At 39.4% G+C, this 15,793-nt stretch overlaps 1 protein-coding gene across 9 annotated transcripts in view; it reads right to left on the bottom strand.

Moving 5' to 3' along the window:
* The window catches only part of CCNT2 (cyclin T2), a 43,596-nt gene that overhangs the window by 14,402 nt on the left and 13,401 nt on the right, over positions 1-15,793 (bottom strand). For 8 of the 9 annotated variants that reach the window (XR_007359115.2, XM_048869212.2, XM_048869206.2 and 5 more), the window contains 3 exons: positions 9,573-9,701; positions 8,360-8,420; positions 6,587-6,649 (listed from right to left, as the gene is read on the bottom strand). Coding sequence is in view for 7 of the 9 variants with exons in the window: in XM_048869206.2 (XP_048725163.1) it covers positions 6,587-6,649; positions 8,360-8,420; positions 9,573-9,701 (253 nt within the window). In the remaining 2 variants the exon portion in view is untranslated. Of the gene's footprint in view, positions 1-111; positions 277-6,586; positions 6,650-8,359; positions 8,421-9,572; positions 9,702-15,793 lie in introns of those variants that run through there. The other variant, XM_048869213.2, reaches the window with a different exon arrangement.

Genomic DNA, 15,793 nt, shown 5'->3' with positions numbered 1-15,793 from the left:
TATAACTCATTAAAAATGGTCATCAAATTCAAGGCTTCAACATCCCAAAGACTGATCTCTGGCCCTTATCTGCCAAACCCCCAAGGTCCTCACTCAAATAAGAGCACTTACTCTTAAAATGTGTAAGATGGAATATCTGGGCACAATGAGCTTAATTGAAGATTGAATGCAGCCTTCATTGAATTTTCTTACTTTGATACTACCACTTGAAATCAGTGCTACCTGGAGAAAATGTACTGTTGGATCTTATGTCAAAGGGAGCATTGTCACAAACCTCTATTCTTTTATTTTAAGGAGTTTGTCTGAAAAAGAAAAATTGTAGCAGTAGCTTTCAAATTTAGCAATCTGGGAAGCTTTACAAACCATCATTTTATCAAAATCCAATCGAATTCCATTTCCCATTACTGCTGATAACAAAGATACAAATGTGTAAACCAGGCTTATGCCTTTTGCTAGGGCTGGGCAATGCCATAATCCATTGTTGATTACATCAGTGAATCTGACAGAAGTAGTAAGAGAATAGGACCTGTTTTCCCCACATATATTTTGCTAATCCACAATAATAGAAAATAAACGGACATTTGATGGAATTGTACTACATACTTAGCTTTTTCAATCTGTTTTAGTAGTTCTGTGCCAAATTTATTTTCTCAAAATTAAACTTCTTTGGTAGCCTTTCCCAAAAAGATATAGGAAAGCATATTCAGGGCTCTACTACAAAAACCCTGACACTTTCATAAGGAAACATAACTGAAAATGGAAAGGTTAAACAAGACTGCAGGTTTGTTAGTTTTTATTAATGTACAGAATAAGCCATCTTCACAGATTTCTCTACAATACTACAACTTTGCTGAAGCATATTTGAGTTAAAGAAAGATGAAATACCATAAATTCATCAGTATGACTTTATATTAAAGAAAGAGTGGACTGCCAAAAGCTACCAGTGCAACAAATATGATAGTTGTCAAATATGGAATTGGAAGACTTGTGGCACCTTAGAGACTAACAAATTTATTTGAGCATAAGCTTTCGTGAGCTACAGCTCCCTTCATTGGATGCATTCAGTGGGGTTTTTCTTCCCCCGCACTGAATGCATCCGATGAAGTGAGCTGTAGCTCACAAAAGCTTATTCTCAAATAAATCTGTTAGTCTCTAAGGTGCCACAAGTACTCCTTTTCTTTTTGCAGATACAAACTAACACGGCTGCTACTCTGAAATATGTAATGGTTACTTAAACAATTTTGTTTTACATAATTTTAAGTTGAACAGCAAGAAACTAGGCAAAAAAAATCACAATTTGAAAATTATACATTTCAGTCTCAATATAAGTCCACATTAATGGGATGCTTGCACTCATAGCACTAAACAGACTTCTGTAACTAAGATTTCAAATTTATTCGATTTACATACTTTTGTGTAATCAAATGAAGTTTACCAAAGACCAGGATACAGGTGTTTAAGCTCAACAAACCAAAGCCACAACAGGGAAAGACTGTCCAAGGTATTCATATAAACTTTTTAAACAAGGACAATGTTTTAATGCAGCTTAGTGTGATCTCACTTAAGCAAAGAAACCTAGTTAAAGGCTGGAACTCCACCCTTAACTAACCCTTTAGAGCTGATCAGGGATTATTTGAGAAATGTGCAAAAAAGTGGAAGGCGTATCAACAAGGCAATGACTTTGCCAAAGGTATAAAAGTCAGAGCAAATCAAGAGAGCATGACAGTTTACTACTCATCTGTTTGATGGCAGATAAATATGACTTCCAGCCAAGAATATGTTTCCCATCATTCTTTATCACTCGGGGACAGGGCTGTGTATCTTAATCCTTCGTTGCACAATCAACCATGAAAGACTGGCTTGGATACTTGATGTAAGTAACCAAACCCTTAAGGCAGGACCTGGTACAATTAATCTACCTTCCAAGAGTCTGGGGTCTTCCATAAATCCCTGGCAGGATTAGATTACTGAATCGATTGTTAATGGGCACAGCAACCCTATCCACCTGATGTGGTTCCCAATTTTCAGTCTATGAGTCTTTTCCTGAAGACAAGTCAATTGAAAGTGCAGTGCTTTTGGGGAGATCTTATATTTAATTATACTCCCAGAAAATTTCAGTGTGCTGATCCTCTTAAGAATATGTGCCATCAACCTGCTTGTTAGTAGGACTCAGACATTTAGGGAACTTATGGCCCCAGAGGGAGCACAACCTCCTGGGACAATCAGGGTATAAGAGCTACCTAGATTCACTGCAAGAAGTACTTGGAGAGTAGAAGCTGAGTAGGGAAGCTCTCCTGGTATCCCAAGGAGAGGAAGATACTCAAGCAATCCCCGGAAAGAGATGGATCCAGATGGGCGAGTCTGCACTTAAGAATGAAGAGCTATTAGAATCCTCTGGTCAAAGGGAAAAGATCAAACAGACCCTAGGAAGAGGATTGTGTTGATGAACACCTGATACATAGGGGAAAGACTGGAAGAAGACCGGGTACAAGGGTTAAGGTTTGTGAATAGTCTTGTCTGATTGCCAAAGACTACTAGACTTCGAAAGAGGACTGTAGAAAGCTGAGGTGAAGGTTCAGAATGGGAGGGTTTCCTCTACTAGTGATAGGATATAACTTACTTAAAATCTTCCCATCTCACATAACATCAGCTGAATTGTCTTGACATCCCCTGGAAAAGATATATATTTGGATCCACCGCCTCTTCTAGAGGGTCACTTTCTCTGTCAGATTCAACCACAGTTGAGCAGATTATACTGGTGGTTTGGAAGGCGTACAGACTTTGACCGTGCAGTTTTCACATTAGTAGAGTAAGGACAATGGCTATCCCAAGATACCTGGCAATGAAGGTGAAACAGCGGCAGGTCTCCCACAAGGCAGCTAGGTCAAACTCAAAGTCCCCGGTTCTCAATGTTCATTTTCAGGAGAACCTTATGTCCCAGTGTAGATGCAGGATTAATTGGTGAGGGGCTTCTGCTCGGGTGCATCAAGAAAGGTCCGTGAGATGGGAATTAGTGTACCAATTCCCCCCCTTCAAGTTAATCAGAACTAACCTCTGAACACCAGATTGGGATTGGCACCAAGAAATGAAGGGCCTAGGTGATAGTCTCAGAAGTAGGAAAGAGGAATATTCTCTCACCTCTGATCTCTCAGCTAGCACAGGTGCCAGTAATTTAATTTTTGCCATTATGAATATGAATTTCCCTTTCAACACCAGAGTCTCCTTGGAATGGGAACTTCTTACTGCCAGGTCATTACAGATACACTGTCTCCAGACTTCACAGGCAATTGTGGTCCTGTCTCCTCTTGCTTGTCAGTTTCTTAACACTGATGAAGAATGACGTGGATCAGTCTGATGTCTCCCATCTTCCACCTACCAGAATGTTCATACCTTCTTAGCCCCAGACTTAGACATTCTAAGGCTGGATTTTCAAAGATTCGAAGATTAAGAGAATTTAAAGTCAGAAGGCACCATTAGATCATCTTATCTGGGCTTCTGCACATTAAACTTCACCCAGTTATCCCTGTACTGAGCCCAATCACTTGCTGTTTGGATAAAGTACATCTTTCAGAAAGGCATCCATTCTTGATCTGAAGATTTTGAGAGACTCTTGGCAAATCCACCACTTCCCTTGGCAATTTATTCCAGTGGTTAATCACCCTCATGACTAAAACTCAGTGCCTAATTCTACTTTTAATTTGTTTGGCTTCAGCTTCCAGCCACTGGTTCTTCTTATGCCTTTCTCCACTAGATTAAAAGGCTTTTTAGTGTTTGGGTATTTTCTCCCCAAAGGAAGCAAGCTCAGGGCCTCCATCAGCATGGATAAAATCTGAAACTCCATTCTTGAATGGGCAGCTTGTAAGTGTAAGGCAGATATGGCAGTGACTGGATAAAGTCCCCTTCACCCAAGCATCTAGGAAAGAAGTACGAGTCTGGGATAGGAAATTTGTTATTACAAGACAGGCATTTCTTAAACCATTTTTCTGCTGAATCTGCGCCATCTTTAGTGAGGCATGTTATTAGAAATCAAGTTTTAGGCAAAACATAAGTCTGAGGTACCAGAGAATTCTGTCTGGCTGCTCTGGTGGTTGTTGTGGAAGGCAAATGTATGGATATGCCTCAGCTAACCTTGTAGATCTTCTTCTGTGACTAGAAGTTTTTGTCAATGCCCCTCTTCTCCCCCACACCCATCTGAAAGAGCTTTTTAGGAAGTTATTGGACAGCATGTCCCCAAAATAGGGATTTGTTTGTACTAACAATACTCTAAAAGGGCTTTCCTGGAGACAGTGCTTCTAAACTAAGGGGTTGGCTACACTTGCAGATGTAGAGCACTGGGAGTTAAACCAGCCTTCAAAGACCACAGCAGGGAAAATGCTGCCATGTGTTTACACTGTCAGCTACAAGTACAGTGGCATGGCCACATTAGCAGCTCTTGCAACGCCATAGAGAGCAGTGCATTGTGGTAGCTATCCCAGTGTGCAAGTGGCAGCCACGTACTTTTCAAATGGGATGTGTGTGGAGTGTGACAGGGAGTGTGGTGTGTGTATGTGGGGGGAGAGAGAGCGTGTGTTTTGGGGGCAGAGTGTGTGTCAGCATGCTGTCTTGTAAGTTCAGACAGTGGCAGACACCCCCCTCGCAGAGAATACATTGACAAAAGCAAAGAAATGTAAAGTTTAGCCACCTCACAGAATATACTCTGCTTATAAGCACACCTCTTACAAGTATATGGCACAGACTATACATTACAACCTTCATTTTGATCCCCTCAATCCATTCTTCTGTACACACACTCACACCCCCCCCATTACCAGATTCCACCCCCAGCCCCGAAACATTAGTAATTTTGAAAGTCTGGTGTAATAGCTGACCGTATCAGAAGAGGATAGCTACATAAAAGGAGAGTTTGCAGAAAGGCGGTTAAAGGCAGTGATGAAAGGCTAGTGCAGAAGTGAAGCTGCTGATTAAGATTTTATTTAACAGCTGTGCACAAAAATCACCCCCACTGCAGGATAAAGTGACAGAAAAATGTAGCCCTTGATGTAGATTTCATCTGATGGAACAGACTGGCGCTATATACACACAATCAGGCTTGCATATGTCCAAGTCATATGCAAGTAACAACTAAAAATTACCCTAAATGTGGGAAAAAATTCCACACACAAAACCTATCAGTTGCACCAGATCTACTCAATCAACTTCCAGCAATTTTTCTATAGACTGATATAAATCTTTTAAGGAGTCTGTCATTGAGACACAGGATTGTCAAAGTCAATTTTCAGCCACACCCCAATTCCAAAATAAATTTTAATTTTTGCAAGAGTCATACCAGTGCCCCCTATTTTTAAAGAAAATCAGCTGTGTGCCTTTTTAAAATGCAACCCTAACTATGCAGGTGGTCCCAGGAACCTGCACAAGAAGAATAAGTATATTTATAGTAAGTTTATCCAAGTAATTTCTTCCTACACTATGTATGGAAAACCCACTCAAACTCTATTTTCAGAACGAAATAACCAAGATAGACAGGACTATGGAATAATCTACTGCAAAATTTTTCTTAAAAAGGAACCTATGTTTGAGTTATAGGACTATTGTAGACTCTGTTATAGTTAATTTTTACATTCCTATAGTGTAAAAGCCAGTTAGAAGGTTCTTATATGGAACTTTTGAAAAAAAAATACTAACACCATACCAAGACCTTGTCGACCAATTTCAGCACAGAACACATTATAGACATCTTAATATATAGGCTTATAAAGAGTAATAGCCTATTATCTATAGCCACGCTAGTGGAAAAAAGTTACATAAGGATGCAATCACTGGCTGAAGACAGGTTATTTCATTTCTTGCCAACACCACTCCAATTCAAATAAAATAAAACTCAGATTACGGAGACATTGTTCTTATTTATAGAAACATTCACATATCTCTCCAAGTGTCTGCGTGTGGCAGACCTCCTATGTACTCTGCCAGCCACTGCTTGCTGATGTGTGCCTTGACAAAGCAGAACTCAACACTGACACAGAATGCTTTTGCATGGATAGAAGAGCTTTATGTGTAGAAAGTTGCAGATTCAAATTAACTAGCCCTCTAATGTATTTAATTCTGCAGATAGATACTATAAGAAAAGCACTTGTTTATGAATGAAATCATGAACTGTCATCCTAAATATCTTTTGGCAGTTCTGGAAAAGGGCAGGAGTAAAGTAATGAGGACTTGCTTCTTCCAAATATAAGTATCAGCCACAGGAGACCACCTATAACTACTCCTATGGTTGTCAGTTGACAGAATGGAAGGAAAGAGTGAGATGACAGGGCCATGGAATGAGAAGTGAAGAGTGACAGAAAAAAATAAGGGACAGAACTAACAATTGGTAGACACATCATGGAAATCCTATATACTTTTCTGAATTGTGCAGACCACTAACATCTAAAGCAGAATTTTCAAGATCTGGCTTTTAGTAACCTGAAATACATCAGTTTAAAGAGTGCTCTTTGGGTAATATATAACTGGGGAAACAGGTGTGCCAATGATATTTACTCACACTGGGGAAGACACTTCATAAATCATTTTATTGAAGATCACTGACCTCTCACTAACTGCGTACATTTCACAACATCTGTGTGTGGATGTTCAATGGTAATCTCAAAACCTGAAAAATTAAGGAATATGTTTCAGAAACTGCAGTACATTTGTATTTGTACAACAGAAAGACCTACCAGATCTTTAGATGTATCAAATCCCACCCTCTGCAGCCAATGAACATAAATATAAATATAAATTAAAAATAACTGTCCAATTTTTGAAATGCCAAAAGTTATTAAAAAGATCACTTGTTCTCTGGAGTTTTTTTTTAAATAGACTTTATCCACAGTATTACTAGCATTCAACTTTAAGAACATTAGATCAGGTACAATTCTGTTGCCTTGCAGCTTCGTTTTTCTTCTTCTTAAACTGAGTTCTACGCAACTAGGCAGTTAAACAAAAATACTATTATGCATCGATCTGTGTTCAGATATTGGTTTTAGTGCCAAACCTATTTGAACAGGCACTGCACATTTGAACCTCCCAAAGTGTGGCAACAATAGCTATTTAAGTAATATTTGTCCAACTTAATATAGCATACATGCTTACAATGCAAATATCCTTTTCTCAGTTAAAGTAAATTGCAACAGAAAGGGTCAGCTAAAGGCCAATGATACTGGGTTACTGGGGATCCACTTTAATAGATGTACAGTAACTCCTCACTTAAAGTCATCCCAGTTAACGTTGTTTCATTGCTGAACAATTAGAGAACATGCTTGTTTAAAGTTGAGTAATGCTCCCTCATAACTTTGTTTGGCAGCCGCCTGCTTGGTCCACTGCTTGCAGAAAGAGCAGCCCGTTGCAGCTAGCTGGTGGGGGCTTGGAACCAGGGTGGACTGGCAGCCCCACTATCAGCTCCCGGATCCCCTAAGTTCCCTGTGCATCAATTGCCAGCAGTTTAGCTGTCCCTCCCCCGCACTGCCATGTGCTGCTCCTGCCCTCTGCCTCGGAGCTGCTCCCGGGAGCCTCCTGCTTGGTGGGTGTGTGTGTGTAGAGGGGGGCTAATATCAGTGTCCCCCTTCCCCTGGCTCATCCCATCCATACTGCAGGGGGGAGACACGAGTCTCTGGACGGAGGAAGCTTGCTGGCAGCAGTTGCTGTCTCAACTTCCTGATTTACTTAAAATGGCAGTGCACTTAGAGTGGGGTCAGCATACTTAAAGGGGCAATGCGTCTCTCTCACACAGGGTATGTGTTTCTGTCTCTCTGTGCCATGCTGTCTCCCCTCCTTCCATTCGTGCTGCCTTGTAGCTTGTTAGGCTACATTAACAACGTGTTAACCCTTGAGGGCTCAGCCGAATGCTAGTTCATCATTTAGCAGTAAGGCATTCCCTGGGAAATATCCCACCCTCTTCCACCACCACCTCAACCAAGCTTCGCAATCATCATTGCTGTGTACAATATTAAATTGTTTGTTTAAAACTTATACTGTGTGTGTCTGTGTGTGTATATACATAAGCAGCAACATTCTTCATAATGAAGTTTCAAAGCTGTACTAAGCCAACATTCAGTTGTAATAATATACATACACACACACAGAGTATAAGTTTATATATACACATATAAAAATATAATATAATTTGTGTGGTGAAAACCCCTGCCCCCCGCTATTTACATTAATTCTTATGGGGAAATTGGATTCGCTTAACATCGTTTTGCTTAAAGTCGCATTCTTTAGGAACATAACTACAACGTTAAGTAAGGAGTTACTGTACATTTAATTGATTGCATGCAGACCTTATTCTTGCGCAGGCTGAATGCCATTTAAAATAACATACCTAAAGTTTGAAGCATTATTGTTTCAAGTATAACCAGTTCTTGGGCCTGCTGAAGGTATGCCTGAAATGTAAAAAAATAAGTTACTGTCAAGACCTACTAGAGAAATTTATTGTGCTTACCAAAGTCTCAAACAGAAATGGTATGGGTGACATTTAAAGACCTCCTTTAAGACCTCAAATTTACTTACTTTTGATTTACTATATCTTGATACACATTTGGATTATCAACTTTAAAAACAGTTAACTGCAACTTGTCTGTGATCACAAAGGCAATTAGCCATTCAATGAATGGTAGCATAAATCAAATCTGAGAACTATTTTCATAACTGAGCATGAAAATAAGTACTGTATACTACAAGAAGAGGTATAACTGCTGTCGGATGGAGAAATTTCCTTTTCCAATACAGTAGAACCTCAGAATTACGAACACCAGAGTTACGAACAGACCAGTCAACCACACACCTCATTTGGAACCCAAAGTATGCAACCACGCAGCATCAGAGACCAAAAAAATAAAAAAAGCAGCAAGTATAGTACAGCACTTGTGTTAAATGTAAACTAGTAAAAAATAAAGGGAAAGTTTAAAAAAGATTTAACAAGGTAAGGAAACTGTGTTTGTTTCATTTGAATTAAAATGGTTAAAAGCAACATTCTTCATAATAAAGTTTCAAAGCTGTATTAAGCCAACGTTCAGTTGTAAACTTTTGAAAGAACAACCATGTTTTTTGTTCAGTTACGAACATTCCAGAGTTACGAACAACCTCCATTCCCAAGGTGTGCATAACTCTGAGGTTTTACTGTAGCTAAGTAGAGAAAAACATCTCAGCTTCTAAAATGGTATTAAAAAATACATAAGGATATAAAAGATACTGTGTTCTTATGATATGTTAATCAAGATTAACCTGAACTTCTATCACAAAAGTTAAATGCGTTACATCATAGAAAAGTTTTTATTACATGCACAAGTGTCCTATTAAAAAGGGAATTAGAGGTCTTAGTCTGCATGAAATATTAAGTAATGGTGATAGGTCCACTAATGGCTATGCTATTACGTTACAAAACAGACAAATTATTTGATTTAAGCATAGAAGAGTCTTCTAGAGTCAGCAGATGACATTAATCCAGTCAAGAACCTAGTACAGCAACTCATCTGAAGTGTCAACTGTATCTTAAGAAGAATTACAATTAGATTTAAAGTATCACTTCCACGTACATCACTTTTTGTATCCAGCTGTGCCTCTTGAGGATGAAGACATGCATGTGCTACTTTGATAACATGTTCGAGTTTTCGTGGCTGTTCTTCCACTTTCGCAGCCAAAAACAATGCAGTAGGAGAGATTATCTGTAAGAGAGGATAATTTTTTAGTTTTGAGAAAAATTTTTTTTTCTAGTGCAAGCAGGACCTAAAGTTACATGAATGGAGGGGAAACTGGTAATTGCAAAAAGTCTATACTAGAGATGAAACAATATTCAAGAGTAAAAAAATGAAGACAGTTACTCTACCTGAATTTCAGTATGATAGAGTTCTCCTACTCAGCTGAACAGGAAAAAATTGTAAGAATTAAACTATATTATGATCAAGAAATGTTTCAGGCCAAATTAATTCTGACAGATAGCTGACAAATTCTTTCATCGATAGTCACCGAACCAAGAAGAGGTGATTCCATTTTAGATTTAGTATTGGTAAGTAGCAAGGACCTCACCGAAGAACTGGTTGCAGAGGAAAACCGTGGTTTGAGCAATTCATGTGCCAAATTCAGTTTAAACTAAATGGAAGGATAAACAAAAATAGTCTGCAATTAGGTTCCTTGATTTCAAAACGGAAAACTTTAATAAAACTAGGGCAAGTAGTTAGGGAAGAACAAGGATCTCAACGTGGCAGAGGCTTGGATTTACTTTAAGTCAAAGTTGTAGACAATATTTGAAGCCTGCATCCCAAGCAAGGAGAAAAATTCGTAGCGAAGGTTCCAGACCAAACTGGATGAACAAGGATCTCAAACAGGTTATTAAGGGAAAGCAGAAATCTTACAAGGAATGGAAGAAGGGATGGATCAGCAAGGAAAGCTACCTATTGGAGGTCAGAAAGTATAGGAAAAAAGTGAGAACTGCCAAAAGCTAAGCAGAGTTGGACTATGCAAAGGAAATTAAAACCAATAGTAAAAGGTTTTTTAGCCATATAAATAAAACAAAAACAAGTAAAGAAGAAGTGGGACGGCTAGAGCACTGAGGACGGGATACTTTTTGCAATTACCAAGCATGGCCCAACACCTAAATTAATACTTCGCCTCAGTTTTTAATAAGGGTTACAAGGAGCTTGGGCAAGATAAGGGTGGCTAATGAATACGAGGATATGGAAGTAGAAAATGACCACATCCAAAATGGAAGTCAAATTCAAACAGCTTAATGGGATCAAATCAGGGGGCCTGGATAATCTCTATCCATTAATATTAAAGGAACCTGCACATAAAATTGCAAGCCCTACAACAAGGATTTTTAATGAATCCATAAACTTGGGGTCCGTACCCTCTGACTGGAACACTGCTAATATATTATCTATTTTTAAGGGAAAAGAAGTGATCCAGTAAACTACAAATCTGTTAGCTGACTTCAATTGTATGAAAGATCTTGCAACAAATTTTGAAAAAGTAGTTAAGAATACAGAGATAAACGGTACTTTGGAAAAAACTGGCAGATTGTACCAGATCAAAATGATGTCTTTCTTTGAGAAGATAAGTTATTTTCTAGACAAAGGAAATACAGCAGATCAAATCTACTTGGATTTCAGTAAGGCACTGACTTATTTGCACATGGAAAATTAGTTAATTTGAGAAGATGGGGATTAAAATGAGAACTAAAATGTAGGGAAAGGAACTGGATAAAGGGGAGATTACATCAAGTCATAATGACAGGTGAACTGTCAAGCTGGAGGGAGGTTACTAGTGGAGCTAATCAGGGATCGGTATTGGGACCAATATTACTTATTTTCATTAATGACCGCGGCACAAAAAATGCGAGTGTGCTAATAAAATTTGTGGATGACAGAGTTGGGAGGTACTGACAATACTGAGGAGGACCAGACTATCATACAAGAAGATCTGCATAACCTTGAAAACTGGAATAATGGAAATATGATGAAATTTAATAGTTTAAAGTCATGCACTCAGGAACTAACAAGAATTTCTATCAATTAGTGGGAGACATATCAGTTGAAAGCAACAGAGGAGGAGAAAGATCTGGCTGTATTGGTTGATCACAGGATGACTGAGCCACCAATGTGATGCAGCCATGAAAATGGCTAATGCAATCTTAGGATGAATCAGACGAGGTAAGTCCAGTAGAGATAGAGAAGTGTTATTACCATTATGCAAGGCACTGGTTAGACCTCATCTGGAATAGTGTGTGCAATTCTGGTCTCCCACATTTAAGAAAGATTAATTCCACCTGGAACAGGTACAGAGAAGAGATACTGGGATAATCAGAGGAATGGAGAACCTACCTTACGAGAGGACACTTGCGGAGCTTAGCTTGTTTAGACTAACCAAACTAAGGCCGAGGGAAGACATGATTGCTTGCTCTAAATACAACAGAGGGAGAAACACCAGGGAGGGAGAGGGATCATTTAAGATAAGGGAAAATGTTGGCACAAGAAAAAAAGATCTAAACTGGCCATCAACAAGTTTGGGCTTGAAATGTGATGAAGATTTCTAACCATCAGAGTAGTAAAGTTCTGAAACAGCCCCACAAAGGGAGCAGTGGGGACGAGGGGGGGGAGGGGGAGGAGGAGAACCTAACTGGTTTCAAGACTTAACTTGATAAAGTTATGGAGGGAATGATATGATATGGCCTACAATGACATGTAGCCCCTTTGCGACTGCTGGAGGCTCATATCTCCAAGGGCTAGAGATGAGACACTAGGTGGGAAGGGGTCTGAGTTACTACAATGAATTCTTTCCCAGGTGTCTGCCTGGTAGGTCGTGCTGAAATGCTCAGGGTCTAACTGATCACCATATCTGGGGAGAGGAAGGAATTTTCCCTTAGGTCAGACTGGCAAAGACCCTGGATTGTTTTTTTCCACCTCCTCTGCAGCATGGGTCACTTGCTGGTTTGAATTACAGTAAATGGTGGGTTCTCTGTAACTTGAAGTTTAAATCATGATTCAAGGACTTCAGTAACTTGGCCAGAGGTTATGGGTCCATCACAGGAGTGCATGGGTGAAGTTCTGTGACCTGCAATGTGCAAGAGGTCAAACTAGATAATCATGACGGTCCCTTCTGCAATTAAAGTCTATGTGACTATTCACAGGTAAAACAGTTTTCAAGAGACAGGTTAGAATAGGATATTTCTTTTGAAATTTACTAAATTCAGACAGTTCGTTCAAGTAAAGATTAAGCTCAGAACTGAGTGAACTCTGATACTATCTTTTGTTATGAAAAAGGTGAAGCAGAGTCCGAGGAAGATCCAGTAGCTATTGACTGTCAGAAGCAAGCATAAACATTATTTGGCACAGAAACTTGGCAAGCAATCAGAATGCTAATGGATCAGAAGTATGAGATGATAACAAGATCAATTATTTCACAGGAGAACCTCCGACCTGGAACAGTCCCATAATACTTAACACAAAACGAGTCCCTGGGATGCATTATGCACACCATGATTCGTGAACTGGAAGTTGCATCAACAAGTAATGCATATTTGAATACAAATTACTTTGGGGAAGGATAAATGATATACACCCACTTTAAGGGCCAATAACACCTCAATGCAGACTGCCATGACTGGCACAGTATTTGTAAAATTCAATAAAAATATTCTTTAATGTTTGTATACAGTGCCAAAACAGAGGCACTGTTCTATAGCCCAGTTCCTAGATGTCAGTTTTCAGGATCAGAGTACAAAATAGGATCTTATTTCTCCTAAACTGGAAAAAAAAAAATTAAAAGGAGCCGATCTTTTGAGAAAGTGCATTTTGTATTTGCCACTCCCATTTTTCAGGCAAACAATAGAGCGAAGAGTTAATTCTAAGATGTCTGCCAACTCATTTTTCTGTAGCAAGGAAACCTTTCACTTCCTATTCCAAAAAGGAATCAAGTGTTACATAAAATTGTGTTAAAACTGTAGAGTTAAGATTATAATATGGTCAACCAAGACAAATTTACAGGATAAAGAAATAAGGCCTTGTCTAGCTGCAGAAGTCACACCAGCTTAATTTTAATTGATATAACTAAATGGATTTAAGAGCATTCATCCAGGATTTACAAATTGTTTATCCATTTTAAAGCAGACTGAAGTTACAGTACAACTTCTCTATGTAGACCAACAGTAAGAAACAATCTGCCCATTGAGTGTCAATTACACATATGTTATCTATTGTAGCAACAAACATTTTAAACTACATATTGATACAAAGCTCAAGCACATATGAATTATAATTAAGGCTACGTTTTAGTCACGGGTATTTTTAGTAAAAGTCACGGACAGTAAACAAAAATTCACGGCCCATGACCCGTCCCCTGACTTTTACTATATACCCCTGACAAAAACATGCTCTGCGGTGCATACTGCCTCTGCCTGCAGGCACTGCCCCCGCAGCTCCCATTGGCCACAGTTCCCGCTGCTGCTCAGAGCCTGCCTCACCCTGTCCCCTGTCCCAACCCCCTGTCCCGTCCCACACCCAAACTCTGCTGCTTCTGCTGGGGAGGGTGGAACACAGTGGCCCAAGACTGCCCCAGCAGCAGCTGGTGAGCTGCCCCTGAGGCAGGAGCACCAACTGTTGCAGAAGTCATGGAGGTCACAGAATCCGTGACTTCCGTGACAAATTCGCACCCTTAATTATAATGGATCTTCACAGGAGTCATAGTTTAACAAAAACCCCAAATGAAATTACTTGCTCTACACTGTCAATGGGTATTGTAGCCCTTTCCATTGAGCCAAGATGGGGGATATCCCAAAAATCAAATACTTGTTTTTCTTGTTATAAAAGTGGACAAAATAGGGACAACTGAAATCAGTCGCCCTCTGATTAGAAGCAGATATTTTCAACTGATCCACTTAACATTAAGAAAACAAAAAGATCCTCTTAATGTTTCTCTTAATTTTTCTATAAACCTTAAAGTTTAGCAAACTAAAAGGAACACAAACAGCAAATCTGTGGCCTCCTTTGAGCTACAGAAATATGTAATTAAGAAACCTAAACCAGGGATAGCCTATTTTTTGTCAAGGCCCAAATTTCTTGGTCAAGGTATAGTCAAGTCCAGACTCCAGAGAAAGTAATAATTAATAATTATAATAGAAATACAAAGATTTTGGGGTCTGTTCAAAAACCTCTGGTGGTCTGGATTTGGCCATAGTCTGCCTATTGGCTACCCCGACCTAGTTTCCTCGCTAAAGCTGGATCAGGCAGCAATTGGTTACACAGCTCCCTAAGAAAAAGGAAACCGCTTCCGTGTTCTTTGGACATATTTACTTGCAGCATTTAATATTTTATTTCTCCAAATAAACTGCATTTCACATTTAAGTTCTCTTTCCTTCTTGCAACAAAAATTCACTAAAATTTGTTGATGTTATACTTTAATGTATAAAAGGTATTAAGGTTGCCCTACACTTTCTGTAAAATCCAGTTTTCAGTTACTTATAACCTTCAAACCTGAACCACTTAAATTGAGTTTTCTATTTCAGGCGTCTACCTCAAGCTAAATTTATTTTGAAAGTTTCAGCCAGAAACTTGAGAACCAAACTACAGAATAACGTTCTGTCATTTAAAAAAATTCTGGTGTCCTTTTTATTTGAGGAGTACTATCATGCTCTGGAATAAGAACTTGCAAATTATCAGGAGGTACATTGTGTGTTAGGGAAGTGCCTTTTGCTGTTCTTGTGAAAAATTGCTCAAACTTGGCCCAGTCATAATTTTTGAAAAGTTTCAGATCACAAAGACAGCTAAAATCTTGAAGATTCAGTGTGTACTGAGCACACTCCAGCTACTCACAGCTCCTATGTATAACCAGAGGTATGTGAGCCATCCCAGCAGCATGGGTGAGAGCATGTTCCAATCCAGGGTTACCTTGCAATTTCCAGACTTTCCTTGCAATTGCTATTCTGGGCCAAGCACAGGAACTAAGAGCAGGGAACCTGTGCCTGCTGTACTTTCAGTGACCCTCTTGCTGGTACCCAGTCAATGTGGATGTGTTAGACACCAGACTCAAATGCAAAGGGGATAAGAGCCGGACCAGGGTGGAGGGAAAAGAGTAGACTAAAACAAAGTACCTGATGAGACTGGGACTCTGAGATGGGGAGGGATGGGGCGAGGGAAGAAGATGTGCGAGTATGGGGAAAGTGTTAGATTTGACAAGGAGCTGAAGTATGGGGAAACTGGACAAGGAATCTGGAGGCCAGGGGGACAGGAGTGGAGTGGAAGACTGGGACTCTGGCAGAGAGCCC

Source organism: Caretta caretta, chromosome 11 (assembly GCF_965140235.1).
Source record: "Caretta caretta isolate rCarCar2 chromosome 11, rCarCar1.hap1, whole genome shotgun sequence".
NCBI lineage: Eukaryota > Metazoa > Chordata > Testudines > Cheloniidae > Caretta > Caretta caretta.
The sequence above is the reverse complement of the archived record's forward strand: the minus strand, read 5'-3'. Positions and strand labels throughout refer to the sequence as shown.